This window comes from Ictalurus punctatus, chromosome 26 (assembly GCF_001660625.3).
Source record: "Ictalurus punctatus breed USDA103 chromosome 26, Coco_2.0, whole genome shotgun sequence".
NCBI classification, from domain to species: domain Eukaryota; kingdom Metazoa; phylum Chordata; class Actinopteri; order Siluriformes; family Ictaluridae; genus Ictalurus; species Ictalurus punctatus.
In genome coordinates this window covers 11,895,552-11,913,707 of record NC_030441.2, presented here as the reverse complement: position 1 = coordinate 11,913,707, position 18,156 = coordinate 11,895,552, and the positions used below count along the sequence as shown (strand labels likewise).

Genomic DNA, 18,156 nt, shown 5'->3' with positions numbered 1-18,156 from the left:
GCAGGTGGCCCATCATATACTGCAGATCACATTCTAGGTATTAGTGCTGGTACAAGTGTATCAGACACCATAGCTTTGTTGGGGTAAACACTAAGTGCATTTTCTGGACACTTTATTAGAAACACCCATATTGTTCCACTTTGTAGATGCACTTTAAGAGACAAAACTCTCTATTTATTTCCATGTACATTGTTCTTCCTCCTTGACATATTCCAGCTCAAATAAATAAATAAATAAATAAATAAATAAATAAATAAATAATAAAAATATTCAAAAGGATTTGAATATGTCAGTCATTTGCTTTTTCACCAGCAGGAGTTAATGCTATCACTCAGAGCTCCTGGTGTTTAAAACCAAAGATAAAATTGGCTTGAGTTCCATAATTTGTATTATTATGTATTTTACATATTATATAGTTGAGAGCATAAGTTTGCATCCCCCATGCTTTCTGGGTGGAAAAAAAAAGAAAAAAAGAAAAGAAAATGGTGCTCTCTTTACAGTGGCTTAGTGGTTAGCACGTTCACCTCAAACTGTAAGGGTTGAGGGCTCAATTCCCGCTGCTGCTCTATGTGTGTGGAGTTTGCATGTTCTCCCTGTGCTGTGGGGGTTTCCTCCGGGTACTCCAGTTTCCTCACCCAGTCCAAAGTTATGCATGGTAGGCTGATTGGCATGTCCAAAGTGTCCGTAGTGTATGAATGGGTGTGTGAATGTGTATGTGATTGTGCCCTGCGATGGATTGGCACCCTGTCCAGGGTGCATCCCGCCTTGTGCCCGATGCTCCCTCGAATAGGCTCCAGGTTCTCCGCGACCCTGTAGGATAAGCACTATAGAAGATGGATGGATGGATGGGTGCTCCCTTTTGTAATTTACATAGAAAAAATGTAGTATTCAAGTAACAACTATATGTTACTATTGTATGCCAAAATCCATTTAAAAGGAATCTTTGCCATGACTCTCTCGGTATCCAGAATATTACATCTTAGAGGATCCAAAATCTGTTCAGAAGATACAAAAGGCAAAGGGTGGGCAAACAAGCTATTAGAGAATATTTATATCACATTCAGAACTTTTAAACTGGCATATCTTTATATTTTATACTATTAATACATTTAGTCTTATTGGTTACAATATTAAATAAATCAAAATATGGTACATACCAAATAAAATGAAACTGTGAAGAATAACTGGATATTAAGCTGGGAAATTAATATCTATTGTGTCTGAGGGGTATGCAAACTTTTGCACTCAACTCTTTAATCTATAAAAAAAAAAATTCTGATTATAATGATCAAAAGTGCAGGAAATACAAACAGTACAAATTAGTACGGAACCACAGGGCTCTATGGTAACAATTTTTTAGGGGAACTTGTGCTCCTAATTACAAATTTTAGGAGCAGAGTCAAAAATTTAGGAGCACTGTTGAAGTTTATTTTTTTTTAGAGATTGTAACGTTAATGTGCGACAATATAATGCACAAGTAGGCATGAAAAAACTTGAGCTGGTCAATTATAACAGCATTTATTAACATAGTGTAGAGCTGTGACAAATTAATTTACCTTCTGATAAACTAAATGTAATATTTTCAGTTAATTTTATAGACTGTATGCAAAAAAAACAAAACAACCATTAACCTGTTCCACCTTGTAAACAAATACATTAGATCTCAATGTTCAGTCTTTGAAGTCTGCTCCTCTTAAATATATTTCAAGTTACACTATTAGCCATTTTCCACTGTAATGGTTCTGGGTTGGAGCTGGTTCTCAAATTGCTCTGCGTATATCGTGTATATATCTGAATAATATCATACAGGATGCGATTGGGTGAGTTCATTTACCCATCAGATGCAAAGCACTTTAGTTTAATTATTATCATTAGGGATGCTCCGATCAGGATTTTTACGACCAAAAATGATTTCTTGTCCTCTTGATCAACCGATACCAATGGAGATCTAATATATAAAAGAACCTCTTTTTTTTTGTTTAAGCTTTAATCAGGAGGTCTATCATAAACAATTAAATGTAAGCTCTCTGCTCATCGTCACTGTTAATTAAATAAAAATAATAGCAATGAGATACTGTTGGTTAATTGATGAATAAACAAGCATAAAATATTTATTTTTAAATATCTTAAACAATAAAGGGTCCTAATTAAACATAGACTAATATAAAAATGATCCATATTAGGAAAAAGACAGCTAATAGCATCTAAGGAAATAGCCTACTAAGCTTAATGTCAAATTGATATTAAATGCAACCCATATAAACTAAACATTATTTCATTTATCATTTTATTTATATTTTATGAATTTATTATAATATCAATTTTTATATTAAATTATTCATTTATAACTAAGCAAATTTTCTGTCTTTACATTTTATTTTATTTTTTTGTTTGATCAGTTGTTCCTTCCTAAAAGGGGTCCCCCATTACATTGTTGGCATATATGCTGATAATATTGTGTTTTTTGGGGTTTAAATCAAAACATGAAAACTGGAGTTGACTTTTCTTGTGATATTTGGCAACCGTGATCTTAAATGAAGTGAATGCGCTGTCTATTAGAGTTGGTGAAGAGAGTGAAGGAGACAGGCAGCGTACTGTATGCTTACAGACAGAACAGTTGCTACTCTTGATTATGATTGGTGAGGAATTATTTAATGAAGAAGTCTGAATTACACTCAACCTTGTAGCATTAGCATTATTATTAATTTACTCGCTGTGTCTGCATGACCATGTCACAGTCACAGGTTCAGGTCATTTTGCGTGATCAATATAAGATGGCGGATTGTGAGATCAGCAAGTTGAGAGACACAGATGATATACAGTGTTACTCTTGTCATCATAATGGCTTCTTTGCATTATTTGTACACTTGTTAAGTTGACTAAGGTGATGAAAATCAGTGTGAAAGTAACTGTTGCTAGGTGTAGATGCATTTTGGAGTTGTAGTTATTATTACAATTGTATTATGCAAATCTGAACAGGTCACTCGCACCGGTGCGACTGAATATTTATTCACAGTCACAAAGTACTTTTCAGTTGCAAATGCTACTGAAATGGTCACACTGTAGAGCCCTGCACCATATTAAATGGACTCTAGTGGTGCTCATATACTGTAAGCAGCTTGTATGCATATTTCTTAGAACCCAGTTCTGCATGTCGTCCAAGTGCTAATTGATGCTTCGGCTGTGCTAAAAAGCCACGGATAATTGCTCTGAATGGGTTTTTGTTTTGCAGTGTGGGCGAGCTATTGAAAATCAAGGAGCAGTTGACGGCTGAGAGAGACAAGCTACTCTCCGAGCTGGTGACTCTCCGAGACAATTTTGAAAAGGCCACAATCAAGCAACATGAGGCTGAAGAGGCAAACATGAAGATCCAGGAAACCATCTTACAGGTATTTAAAGTCCTACGAGCCATCGGTGGGCCCAGACCTACTCTTCAACTGTCTGTTTTTGGTTAATCTGTTCTCAGTGTAGCCTCAGATTCATGTTCTTGTCTAAGAGTGTCCTGCTGTTGCAGCACATCCACCTCAAGGCTTGATGTGTTGTGTGTTCTGAGATGCTTTTCAGCTCAGCACAGTTGTAAAGAGTGACCATTCTCATTAACAAGGCATTTCCACCTGCCACTCACTGGATGTTTTTTGTTTTTCGCAACACTCTGTGTAAACTTTAGAGACTGCTGTGAGTGAAAATGAACTATATTTACATGATATTATGTACTGTGGTGCTGCCACATGATTGGTTGATTGGATAAATGCATGTATAAGCAGGGGTACAGATGCTCTTATTAGTCGCTGGTGGGTATATATGCACATAATTAAGTCACATGCATGCACAAAATGTTCATTAGTGAAATAGAGCTATCTTCTGAACAGAACATAAGAGCTATGAACCGTGGACACACTTTATATTAAGTGACCGCTGTGCCTTGGGAGCAAAATATTAATGCAAGCACAGACTCTCTAATATGTGATTCAGTTACAGTGACAGTAATCCTACTTATGTTCACAATAACACAGACGCTTTTGACTAATGCACATAGAAAGCCACTGTGTGACTCTGGTTTTGATTTAGCTTTTAATTTCACTGAAGCTTTTTTGTTTACAGCCTGGATAATATTCAACAGTTTCACTTCAGTAGTGCTGTAGCTCATTGGATTTCCATGGGATTTTATCATGCTTTATGACCAGGAAGGCATATTTTGCAGTTCAGCAGTATTTAGTGTTTCATCTGTAGCATCCTTATTTAGGCAGCAGATCGATAGAGGAAATGTGGGCCTGGTTCAGTAATTGTTTAAATGCAGAACATTAGTTCCAAATAGTATAATTTATTTGCCACATATCATTTTTTTCTGGTTAAACTCAGACTGAAAAGCTTGCAAATGAAACACTTGGCCTTGGCATTATAGAGAGATATGACTCCCTTGATGGTAGGCTGGTGGAGGGGAAAAGTACTTTCTGTTTTGTTTACCAAGCACAACACAGGGGGAATTGATTGGATGCTTGGCGTAGCCGGTCACAGGATATTAAATTTCAAAGAAGACAGAGATAGCATGCATGAAAAACTTGTATGCACCAAAGCCAAAACTCAAGATCTTATACTGCAATTTCAATTTCAGTGACATGCTTCCATTTTAGTGGCACACTGCTGATCTTAGCTTCCTGTCATGCTATGAAGTTTCTATTGAAATACCTGAGAATATCCGGGTATTTATATCCGAGTGGCCACATATTAAACCTGTTCCTACTACTGTATACCCTAATTAAAAGTCACTTTGATAATTAGTTAAACCTGAAAAACTGTAAGCAATGTAGTTTACAGTTTCTCAGAAAGTCAACATATAAACCAGTATCACTCGCAGTAAGCATGTAGTAACATGAAAGGGCTAGCATAACAGACCTCTTTTCCAGAATATGAATTATACCACAGCACTGTTGATTTCTAGATTCTGATTAGTCAGAAGGTGTTGCTTACTGTAATTTTCTATAACAGCAGCTCATACAGTTTATATTAATGCATTGTTTCTAATATGTTATTATTTCTATAGTAACAGCTAATTCAGTGGGACATGTGTGGCAGAAACTTCTCATGAATGGATTAAAAAATCTGCAGTTTTTGATTTGGGGAAGTGTCCTGTAAGGAGACATTTATTTTACATTCATGGAAGGAGTCTCCAGTATCAGGGCTTTATAACAGTCAGAGGTAAAGCTATTAAAGATTTCAGACACAGGAATGTCGGCAGGAGAGAAGGCTTTGTGGTTTCTTGGAAATTATTATTTATAGCAGGGGAACGATGTATTAGTGGTTAGCACATTTGCACAACACACTGTAAAAAAAGAAAAGTTGACTTAACTAAAAATTTCAAGGCAACTTGCTACACAGCTTTTTTGAGTTTACTCAACTTAACTTCACTTAACTCAATTTTTAACCTTGAGTTGAGTAAACTCAAAAAAGCTGTGCAGCAAGTTGCCTTGAAATTTTAAGTTAAGTCAACTTTTCTTTTTTACAGTGCCTTTGTAAAAAAAGCAGATTTCCGGCTCCGCCTTGTGTGCACAAAGTTTGCACAGGGTTTCCACTGGGAACCCCAATGTCCTCCTTCAATTCAAAGACATGGAGGCTGATTGGCACTTCCACATTAGCATGTGAATGTGTGTGATTGTGCCCTGTGATGTACCCCATAATGGGTGTCCCCTGGGTGTGCCCTGAGCTCCCTGTGAAAGGGTTAGGGTTAGTGGTACAGAAAATGGATGGATGAATGGATTTATAGTTGTTATAATATAAGTGTTAACAGGAACTAACTTGTTTCATGTACTTGTTTTCACAAAACCTAACTATAAATGGATAACGGTTAATGAATGTAATGTTTTAATAAAAAAAAAAAAAAATTGGCAGCACTGTCAAACTCCTCAAGTAAGAAGAAGAAAACACTCCAGGATGTACTGCTATTAGAAAATAATCAACCTGAGGAACAGGCATTTTTGCTTGTGTCTTAGTTGGGTTGGGGTGGGGGTGGAGGTGAAATTAAATATTATTTTTATTTAATTATTTTTTTAGACCCACATATCCATATCACAAAAAAAATAAATAAATAAAATTTAAAAAAAAATCTGATGTTTTGATACAGAAAAAGGCATTTTGATTTGAGCTTTGCATTTTGATTCAAAATTATTTGAATAATTTCGAATGGCTGAAATTTCACAGGTGGAAATGTGAAAGTGGATTTAAATGTTGTTAAAAGCTGGTTGGCCTTTTAATCAAATGTTTGGCCCATTGTTGCCCAATAGACCAAATGATGGCCAATAGTTTGTTTAGCTCATCCTAATATTATTTCACTTAAGGAGTTCAAGGCATTCCTATTTATTTTATTGTGAATTGGATAATTTACTATCCAATATCAATTAGATCAAAACAATCATCCAACAACTACACATGCACTTTATTCCAGCTAGAGCAGGACATCCAGGTGCGCCAGAACGAGTGCTCGAGAGAGACCCGTCAGAAAGAGACGCTGGAGAAAGAACTGAAACAGCTTCGTGCAGATGTTGAAGCCCAGCAGTTGGAAATGAAAGCAATAATCGCACAAAGCCAGCACGGCAAAGACGACCAGAAGAAGATGGAGCAACAGCTCTATGAACAAAAGGTGAAACTTTGATTAGAATACTTTTTTATAGCTAACTCACTGCTTCCGAATTATGAATTAAATCTTCAGTTTTTTACAAATGAGAAACAAAATGATGTGGTGACTAATAATTGGACTGAAGGACGTTGTGATTGTGAAGAGATCTGACACTATTCTATATTTATGAGGACATTTAGTCTTTGTTGGTGTTCGCAAAGGGTTAAATACATATCCACACACTCTCACACACACACACACACACACCAGTTATACACTCACAAATGCTTACAGACTTCCCTTCCACAAAAATGATCGCAAAAATGCTGACACATTCTTACACGAACACCCACATGACTTGTCCCACTGAGACCTGTATTTAATTTGTGGTGGCGTGTGTGTGTGACAGATTCTGAACGAGAGAGTCTCTAAAGAGCTGGAGCAGCTGCAAGTGCGCAAGACTAAACTCCAGCAGGAGAACGACCAGAACACACTCAGGTTAGAGCAGCTTACCTACGAAAATAACCAACAAGCCTCTGAACTGAAGGTACACACACACACACACACACACACACACACACATACAAACACACACACACACACACACACACACACACACACACACACACACACACAAATCTCTAGTATTATTACTAAAGATTTACTATATGGTGCACATTTGTTTTGAAATACAGTGAATATAGTGAATAGGAAGCCATTTGAGATTGAGCCTAACTGGGATGGAGTGATTTGTACATGGACTCCAGCTTGCCTAGAACAGTGGTTCTCACAGTGGTTCTTTTTTTTTTTTTTTTTTTGCCAGGAACCTCTTTAACTGTACTACAAATTTCATGGACCCCCTCAGTACAGATGTATTTCATGAACATTATTAACATTCAAATTAACATTAACATTCAAATATATTTTTTTTCCAGCCATTAATGTCTAAACCGCTGACAACTAAAGTGAGTACACTCCTAAGTGAAAATGTCCAAATTGGGCCCAATTAGCCATTTTCCCTCCCCAGTGTCATGTGACATGTTAGTGTTACAAGGTCTCAGGTGTGAATGGGGATCAGGTGTGTTAAATTTGGTGTCATCGCTCTCACACTCCCTCATACTGGTCACTGGAAATTCAACATGGCACCTCATAGCAAAAAACTCTCTGAGGATCTGAAAAAAAGAATTGTTGCTCTACATAAAGATGGCCTAGGCTATAAGAAGATTGCCAAGACCCTGGCACTGAGCTGCATCATGGTGGCCAAGACCATACAGCGGTTTAACAGGACAGGTTCCACTCAGAACAGGCCTTGCCATGGTCGACCAAAGAAGTTGAGGGCACATGCTCAGCGTCTTATCCAGAGGTTGTCTGTGGGAAATAGACGTATGAGTGCTGCCAGCATTGCTGCAGATGCTGAAGGGGGGGGGGGGGGGGGGGGGGTCAGTCTGTCAATGGTCAGACCATACACCGCACACTGCATCAAATTGGTCTGCATCTGTCCTGTGGTCTGATGAGACCAAGATAAACTTATTTGGTTCAGATGGTGTCAAGCGTGTGTGGCGGCAACCAGGTGAGGAGTACAAAGACAAGTGTGTCTTGCCTACAGTCAAGCATGGTGGTGGGAGTGTCATGGTCTTGGGCTGCATGAGTGCTGCCGGCACTGGGGAGCTACAGTTGATTGAGGGAACCATGAATGCCAACATGGACTGTGACATACTGAAGCAGAGCATGATCCCAGCATGTATTCCAGCATGATAATGACCCCAAACACACCTCCAAGACGACCACTGCCTTGCTAAAGAAACTGAGGGTGAAGGTGATGGACTGGCCAAGCATGTCTCCAGACCTAAACGCTATTGAGCATCTGTGGGGCATCCTCAAACGGAAGGTGGAGGAGCACAAGGTCTCTAACATCCACCAGCTCTGTGATGTCGTCATGGAGGAGTGGAAGAGGACTCCAGTGGCAACCTGTGAAGCTCTGGTAAACTCCATACCCAAGAGGGTTAAGGCAGTGCTGGAAAATAATGGTGGCCACACAAAATATTGACAGTTTGGGCCCAGTTTGGACATTTTCACTTAGGGGTGTACTCAAATTTGTTGCCAGTGGTTTAGACATTAATGGCTGTGTGTTGAGTTATTTTGAGGAGACAGCAAATTTACACTGTTATACAAGCTGTACACTCACTACTTTACATTGTAGTAAAGTGCCATTTCTTCAGTGTTGTCACATGAAAAGTTATAATCAAATATTTACCAAAATGTGAGGGGTGTACTCACTTTTGTGAGATACTATACCAGGAAATAAAAGCTGAAATCCTAATGTCTAGTTTCCTATACACCTTTTGATCTCAAACCCAAATACCTTTGGTGTATTGCACAAACAAATGAATTGACTTTGCCATTCCAATAGTTTTGGAGGGGACTGTATGTACATTGTATATACAATGTAACAGTACCCAGATTATCCATTGATAATATACAATGTATATACAGATTATATACTGATATATAAAGATAACCTCGGATATAAACTATGAATCTACGATTATATAGTGATAATACAGAATATACAGTATAGAACAGAGCTGCAGGATGATTACAGGCAGTAAAACATCAGTGGCCTAATGGTGTAGTGTAGAGTTCAGCAGGCTAATGGTTGTGAGGATGAAGCTGGCCCTATGCCTGCTAGTTCTGGTGTGAATGTTCCTGTATTTCCTCCTGGATGGAAGGAGGTTAAACACTGGGGTGGGATGAGAGTTGGACGGAGTTGGTCAGGATGCTTTCAACAGTGCAGCAATAGACACTTTTTAGGATCTGGATAGACAGAGGAAATTTCTTCAGTCTCCTCAGGAAGTAAAGACACTGTTGCTTCTTTCTAACTAGAGCTAAAGTATTATTGTGCCAGGACAGTTCCTCAGAGATGTGGACACCTAGGAGCTTGAAGCTGGAAATATACCCTACTTTAGTCTTATTGATACTGTACTGTAGATGGAAGAGTGTCTGCTGCTTTCACATTTCCTGAATTCCACAATGAGCTCTTTGGTCTTCTGGGTGAGGTTGTTGGTGGAACACCATGCTGCTAGGCTTTGGATCTTTTCACTGAAGGCCGACTCGTCATTGTTGCTGATATGACCTACTACAATAGTATCATCTGCATACTTGATGATGATGATGTGGGAGTTATGCAGAGGCACACAGTCTTGGGTAAACAGGGATTAGAGCAGAGGACTCAGCACAAAGCCCTGTGGGACACCAGTGTTCCGGATGAGGGTAGAGGACAAACCTGAGGTCTGTTGGTTAGGATGTCCAGAATCCAACTGCATATGGAGGTGCTGATGCCCAGGTCATTGAGCTTGGTGATCAGTTTAGTGGGGATGACAGTGTTATAATAAATATTGTTGTGATTTCAACCCCTGTAACACACACACACACACATACACACATATACACACACACACACAATAAAATAAATTAATAAATACTGTGGGTAAAAACAAATTACAACATTCATGTTTATGACAAAAAACCCTTTCATTATGTGTGGTAGAGATTGTTATACATACATATCATAATGTAAATACATGTAGTTCTGTTCCCTTTATATTGGTTCTGTTGGCTGCAGTGTAGTTTATTAAATCCATAGGGGGATACTTAAGTTTAGGGCAGAGCACAAAAGAGTGTGTTCACAATTTTATTGTTAGCTATTTCGTTTAGGATCATATATCCCTGATGTCTTTGTCTGCTATAGCTGGAAGATTTGTAGGCAAATAAAAACACACACACACACACACACACACACACACACACACACACACACACACACACACACACACACACACACACACACACACACACACTATTTCTGAGAGAAAAATACAGAGTATTCATCACAAGAAACATGTTAACAGTGGAGTGTGTTGAACTGTTAACCCATTTAGCCTCAATCGAAGAAAAGAAAAAAAAGTAAGAGAAGGCACACAGCACAAAAGACTTAACAAGATACTGATGTTTAATTATTAGGAAAGACTTTATTCATCCTGTTTGAAAATCTGACTGCAGTTGCTTCAATGATTACAGTAATACAGTGCAAGCTGTAGTGTACCACAAGGGGGCACTGCACAAACACATTCAACAACAAGGATAAGCAATCTCCAATACTCTAAGCGGCTCCTCTATATGGAAATCTTATGCAATTATGGCCTTTCATATTTATGCCAGGCTCAGCTAAGACACCCAGCCATTCAGAGAAAAGCGTATGACATAATAAGAGGGGGGCAATCGTGTAGAGATGATGAGAGCCACCAGTATATGGTTATAAACATTATGAGATGTTATTATTCATAAAGTGCTTATCTTTAGACAAGGCATTTTCCACAACATATATGCTGGCTAGAGTGTAATATAAATTCTTGAGTCTGATTGATCAGAAGGTGTTGATTAATTTTCTTTAGCAGGAGCGCTGAAGGATATATTACCAGTTTGCTCATTCTTATAGCAACAACTTATACAGGGACTTGTATAGCAGATGCTCTGAATAAACATATTTGAAATATGGCTTATTTAAGCTTATTATCTTACAGAGAGGGCAAAAAAGAGTGCTGTTGAATTTCAAATCTGACTGGTCAGAAGGTGCGTGCATTAGTTTTATATAACTGCATGGCTCACACAGTAGTACTGGCCTTAACATGAATGATACATTTATATTAATGCGCTCATTCTTATACGTTATTGTTACTATAGTAACAGCTACAGTATAATAACAAGGATACTCTACATAATCTATGTGTAATCTAAATATTTATATAACATTTATGAATGGAGTCTCATGGGTTTGTGCTTTGTGAAGATACAGGAGTCATCCAGACAGAGGAGTATGTGCTTTCTGGTTTCTCTGCTTTCTGGTCACATGACAAGCTGCATTCCTTTATGCCTTATTAATCTCAAAAGAGAGAAGAAAAGGAGAGGCTGGTGATGGAATGACTGTTTATAACTGCTATTAGGGGTCATTCCATCTCAAGTGGTACAATAATTGTAAACTTGGTTGCATGACCATGTTTAGTTTTTTTTTTTTTTTTTTTGAGTGATTACCTCTATGTGTTGGCATTGCAAAACCACTATTTATTTATTAATTTATTTATTTATTTACATTTTACATTTATTTGTTGGCACACACAAATTTTGGTTATACAGCTGTTTACAGAAACCTCAATATCTTAGCTCAGGTTAGTCCTAACTTCTTGGAACAAAAAATTATGTCTAGAGCACATTGCAAGCTATATGTACATATAAAAACATTTTGCACATTCATGTTCCTTAGACTTAAGACCAAATGTAATTCTCAAGATTGCTCACAGTTCCACTTTTAGGATCACTTTATAATGGGAAGAGTTCGAGTCTCAGTCTTAATTTTTTTTAGGAGGTACCTAGATAAGTATGGTGTGCATGCGGAACATTTCAGGTTTGAGACTTCTCTTTTATCTCCTGTGATAAAACCAGTGAGTGACTATATATTAGAAGTTTCTTACTAAATTTATCACTTGAGAAACAACACCACAGCTCTGTTTATGACAATGTTCATTTGTAAAACACCCAACTGAACACTGTCATTCCATATTTAGATAAAATCTATTAACACATACCAGCTGTACACCTGACATGATAGATCAGTCAAGTTCTTCAAATCTGGTCCTTGAGGTTCATTGTCCTGCAGAGTTCACCTCCAATGTCAAACTCACAATTTTTAGAGCAGAATGCTCCTATAGAGGACTTATTTCTGTAAAAAATTCAGGCTTGTATCTGGTCTCCCACCAGAGATATTCAACCCAAAATTCAGGGAAATTTAAAAGAAATGTACTTTTGTGCTCACATATAAAAATAATTGGAGAAGTCTCAAACCTGAAATGTTCTGCAAGCACTCTATACCAGGTACCATCTAAAAATTAAGACTGAGATTTGAACCCTTCCCATTATATATTGACCCTAAAAGTGGAACTGTGAGCAACTGTGAAGATTACTTTTGGACTTAAGTTCTCCTGTAAGTCTAAAGAACATGAATGTGCAAAATGTTTATACATGTACATGCACCTTGTAATGTGCACTAGAGATCAGGTTTTGATCCATGGAGCTAGGACCTTCTTGAGCCGAGAGATTTCTGTAGACAGCTGTATAATAAGATTTTTTTCATGTTAAACCAAGTAAAATAATATTTTCCAATGACAATACATAGAGGTAATCACTCAAAAGAAATTAGGAAAATTAAAAACAGTTGAACAACCTGCACTGCACCACTTGAGATGGAATGACCCATAACATAAGTCATAACAGGAAGTAACTTGTCTCTGGAATATTCCACAACATTTTTTAAACAAACTTTTTTTTAAAACTTTAAATAAAAAAAGAAATGCGTTGTTTATTAATAAATGAAAAAATTTGTTGGCAAATCACTGTGATATAAGAACACCACCCTGGCATGGATGATATGCGTATAACAGTATGGTCTATTGTGTGTTATTTCTTACATACAGTAGCTGTTATAACGTAAGTGATGACAGGACCTAGCCTGTTTCACAGATGCTCCACAACATGAAATATATCTACAAGGGATAAACATATGACATGTTCTTTAACTAATTAGAAATGTAATGATAGGACAATTTTTGTATTGTAAGCTGAACAAAACACTTCATGGCATGCAGTTATATGAAAATAATGAACTTCAGGGTGGTAACAGTAAGGCTGCTTTGTTTTCTTGATTATTTACTTATAAAAGCATGCCCTACCCTGTTTTATTTCATGTTCTGTATAAGTCGTAAGGAAAAGATAGAACATTTCCTAAAGTTCCTAATGTGTATTGCCTATTTTAGTATCCACAAAGATGGAAAAACTCAATTTGCAATTGAATGCATTGTCAGAAATTGTGTTACAGTTTCACCCTTGGCTATGCTTTCCATTTTGAATTATGGAAACTGAGATAAGTATAGCGGTGCCTCCATTATCTATTCAATTTATATTAATATTGCAAGCAGAACAGCTAAAAGGTTGTCTTAGTAAATAGAAATTATAGATAAAGCCTTTCAGTTAAGCGAATGGAGCGTGATCTGGTGTCTGTGGGGGAAAAAGCAAAATACACATTTAAAAACATCAAAGAATATTGTAAATCAAATGATTTATATCCACTGGGCTGATCTGTCACAACATAGTTAACTTACTTAATACTGTACCATGTATTTAATGATATGTTGTATCATTCAAATTATTATTATTGATATAGATGTAAGAGAGAAGAGCTGGGTAACCATGGTGAAAATGAAGATGATGGGTTGATATGAAAGAGAGGGAAGAACGGAGAAGGAAAAGAAAAAAAAGAAAAAGGGGAAGCGGTAAAAAAAATCAGGAAAAAAAAATAAGAAAGAAAACCAAGTAGGCACTATGGTTGGTCCAAACAGAATTTGATATGCAGAGATAGTGCATAGTAATTATCCACTAAACCAATTTAATATTTGGTAAAATTGGTAATCATATTGTGTTTATATTGTCATAAAGTAATAATGATTTAAATTGAGATAATTTGTTTCTCATTTGTAATTTCATACTAAAAGAGAGGAAACCCATGTGCTGCAATTTGGACAACAATAAACAATTACTCTTATTAATCATACATACTTAGAACCTAATATTTTGTTGTATTATCCCATAACAATAATAACAACAATAACAATATAAACAACAACAACAACAATTACAACAACAACAACAACAACAACAACAACAACAATAATAATAATAATAAACAATTCTTACTAAATGGAGTTAGTCCAAATTTTTGTTTCTTTCTCTCTCACACACACACACACGCACACACACACATACACACACACCCCCAAGACTTAATCAGGAAAGTCAGAACAACAGGAGTCTGATACCTACTTGAGGTATACACTGATATACATACTGAGTCTTGTGTGTGTGTGTGTGTGTGTGTGTGTGTGTGTGTGTGTGTGTGTGTGTAGATGCTGAGAGAGGAGGTGAGTCAGATGAAGCAGGAGACTGTTAAGCTTACTAAGATAAGGGAGGCCACTCAGAAGAAGCTACGCCTGATGGAGGTCCAGAAACTGGAGGTGGAAGAGCAGAGAGACACACTAAAGAACCAGATCGGAGGCTTGGAGAAAGGTATGGAACACAGACACTCACACACACACACGCACACACACAGAAACCCTTCAACTACTTTCTTATTGCCACCTCAGAGATGTGTAGTCTGTTTTGGCCTGAGTCTGGACTTTCTCTTTCTCTCTTTTCTCTCTATGTTTTTTCTTTCTGTTTTATATTACCTCTCTGTTTCTTTCTCATTCCATCTCTTCGTCTCTCTGTATTTTTTCTTCATGTTTCCTTTCTCATGTTTTCCTCAGTTTCTCTCAGTTTACAGTTGAGGTCATAAGTTGCAGAATCTGCAAAATGTTAATGATTCATTTTTTTTGTTGTTTTTTTGCCGTGAGCAGTTAAACTGGCCACTGTTCTTTATAAAAATCCTCCAGGTTCTGCACACACTTTGCTTTTCCAGCATCTTCTGCATATTTGAGGGACACATGTAAATATCTTATGTAACTTCTGAAGGGCAGTACTAAATGAAAAAAAAAAAATCTTTAAACAAAATCACAGCAATTTACACCAATCATCCTGTTGAAAAGTTTACAACTTACTCAGGGCAGTACTAAATATAAAACAATTTTTATGATCTCTATTATATACACACACACACACACACACACACACACACACACACACACACACACACACACACACACACACACACACACACATTTGTACATATGTTGTAGTTATACATTTCAGCAGGTCTTTATGTTAGGACAGTGTTAAACAACTTTTTAAGATTCTACATGTAAAGTAATTTAAAAATGTCTGGGGCCAGATAAAACTTGCTCTTGCCTGCAGGCCATCATTTGATGATCTTGGATTTAAGACTTGCTTCTGTACTTACATGAATTGCGGCCTGGAGCCTTGTGTATAAAACCTTGTGATCTGATATTAAAATGTATCATACATTCTTATGATATTAAAACATAAACAAACATATGGAGGACCAAACCTGCAGAAATAAAATAATAAAATAAAAGAATAAATAAAATTAATGTGTAAATACCTATAAATAAATAAATAAATACATGTGTGTGTGTGTGTGTGTATATATATATATATATATATATATATATATATATATATATATATATATACACAGTATCTCACAAAAGTGAGTACACCCCTCATATTTTTGCAAATATTTGATTATATCTTTTAATGTGACAACACTGAAGAAATGACACTTTGCTACAATGTAACGTAGTGAGTGTACAGCTTGTGTAACAGTGTAAATTTACTGTCCCCTCAAAATAACTCAACACACAGCCATTAATGACTAAACAAAAATGAGTACACCCCTAAATGAAAATGTCCAAATTGGGCCCAAACTGTCAATATTTTGTGTGACCACCATTATTTTCCAGCACTGCCTTAACCCTCTTGGGTATGGAGTTCACCAGAGCTTCACAGGTTGCCACTGGAGTCCTCTTCCACTCCTCCATGATGACATCACGGAGCTGGTGGATGTTAGAGACCTTGTGCTCCTCCACCATCCATTTGAGGATGCCCCACAGATGCTCAATAGGGTTTAGACCATCACCTTCACCCTCAGCTTCGTTAGCAAGGCAGTGGTCATCTTGGAGGTGCATTTGGGGTTGTTATCATGCTGGAATACTGGCATGCGGCCAAGTCACCGAAGGGAGGGGATCATGCTCTGCTTCAGCATGTATTCCAGCATGATAACGACCCCAAACACACCTCCAAGACAACCACTGCCTTGCTAAAGAAGCTGAGGGTGAAGGTGATGGACTGGCCAAGCATGTCTCCAGACCTAAACGCTATTGAGCATCTGTGGGGCATCCTCAAACGGAAGGTGGAGGAGCACAAGGTCTCTAACATCCACCAGCTCAGTGATGTCGTCATGGAGGAGTGGAAGAGGACTCCAGTGGCAAGCTGTGAAGCTCTGGTGAACTCCATGCCCAAGAGGGTTAAGGCAGTGCTGGAAAATAATGGTGGTCACACAAAATATTGACAGTTGGGGCCCAATTTGGACATTTTCACTTAGGGGTGTACTCACTTTAGTTGCCAGCGGTTTAGACATTAATGGCTGTGTGTTGAGTTATTTTGAGGGGACAGTAAATTTACACTGTTACACAAGCTGTACACTCACTATTTTACATTGTAGCAAAGTGTCATTTCTTCAGTGTTGTCACATTAAAAGATATAATCAAATATTTACAAAAATGTGAGGGGTGTACTCACTTTTGTGAGATACTGTATATATGTAATAGGGAAATAAAAAAGGAATAAATTACTTGATAAAACAATTATAATTCATTAAAAAATTAATTTAATCCTACGTTTATTTTGTGTTACTTTTTTTATATTTATTTATTGATGCTTTCATTTATTTTTATATTTATTTATTCCCACATGTATTTATTTCCAAATTTATTTATTTATACGTTTATTTATTTCAACATATTTGATTTCTTTTTGTATTTATTCTTACATTTCTGTGTCGTGTATGATAATTAGGTGGGTTGGTCTTGCTTACCATTGGTTCATCATAGATTGAAGTGTGTGCTCGATTACTCTTCAATTGTTTTGGAGTGACATCAGGTCATAGCTTTTGTGTCAACTATGGCAGACTCTTCACAAATAGCAAGAGAGTTGTGCAAATTAAGTCAATAACCATGCATCTGAAGGGATGCGAAGAAGGCGGTTGCAGCACGCAAACCCAAGAATATTACTGAACTGGAGGCCACTGCTCATGAGGAATGGGGTAAGATTCCTCAGGAATGCTGACTGAAGCTGGTGTCTGGCTATGCATCTCCTTTGCAGCAGGTCATAACAGCAAAAAGTTGCTCTACTAAGTACTAAAGATACTTGCTATGAAGAGGTTGAATAATTTTGAAACTGGAGAAATCATTATAAGTTGCATTTTCAGTTGAATTTGGGGAAACCACTTTAAGAATTCATTATGTCAAACTATTTCAATTGCTTTTGTTTGATTTGTTCATTGCAAACAGCTGAAAGTCTGTAAATTTTGACAATAAACCTGATTTGCAATGGGAGTTGAATAATTTTGATTGCAACTGTATCTCCAAAATATTTACCAATACTATAAGCAAATAGCCAGCTGTGAGGTTATGCAAACTTCTTTATTTATTTATTTTCATGCAAACAGGCAGTACATAAGTCCAACATTAAATGTCTTATCTTTTCTAAGAAGCCTTAGAAAATTGAGTTGATCAAGACCATCTTGCCACAAAATAACTTAGACACATTTTCACATCACAGCTAATTTGCACATTGATTGCATGAATATGTTTTCTGCTGATATAAGCAAATTCATTCTTGAATTTTTTTTTTTAATATGATGATGTGTGTGCAATCGATTGCTCTGATTACATTTGGAAGAAAAAAAAGTAATTGCTGCAAATTGC

General features: G+C 37.0%; 1 protein-coding gene across 3 annotated transcripts in view; it reads left to right on the top strand.

Moving 5' to 3' along the window:
- cfap58 (cilia and flagella associated protein 58) overlaps positions 1-18,156 on the top strand; it is a 134,263-nt gene that overhangs the window by 6,079 nt on the left and 110,028 nt on the right. For all 3 annotated transcript variants that reach the window (XM_017456834.3, XM_017456835.3, XM_053676090.1), the window contains exons 4-7: positions 3,233-3,389; positions 6,440-6,634; positions 7,020-7,157; positions 14,620-14,779. In XM_017456834.3, the coding sequence (XP_017312323.1) occupies positions 3,233-3,389; positions 6,440-6,634; positions 7,020-7,157; positions 14,620-14,779 (650 nt within the window). The remainder of the gene's footprint in view (positions 1-3,232; positions 3,390-6,439; positions 6,635-7,019; positions 7,158-14,619; positions 14,780-18,156) is intronic.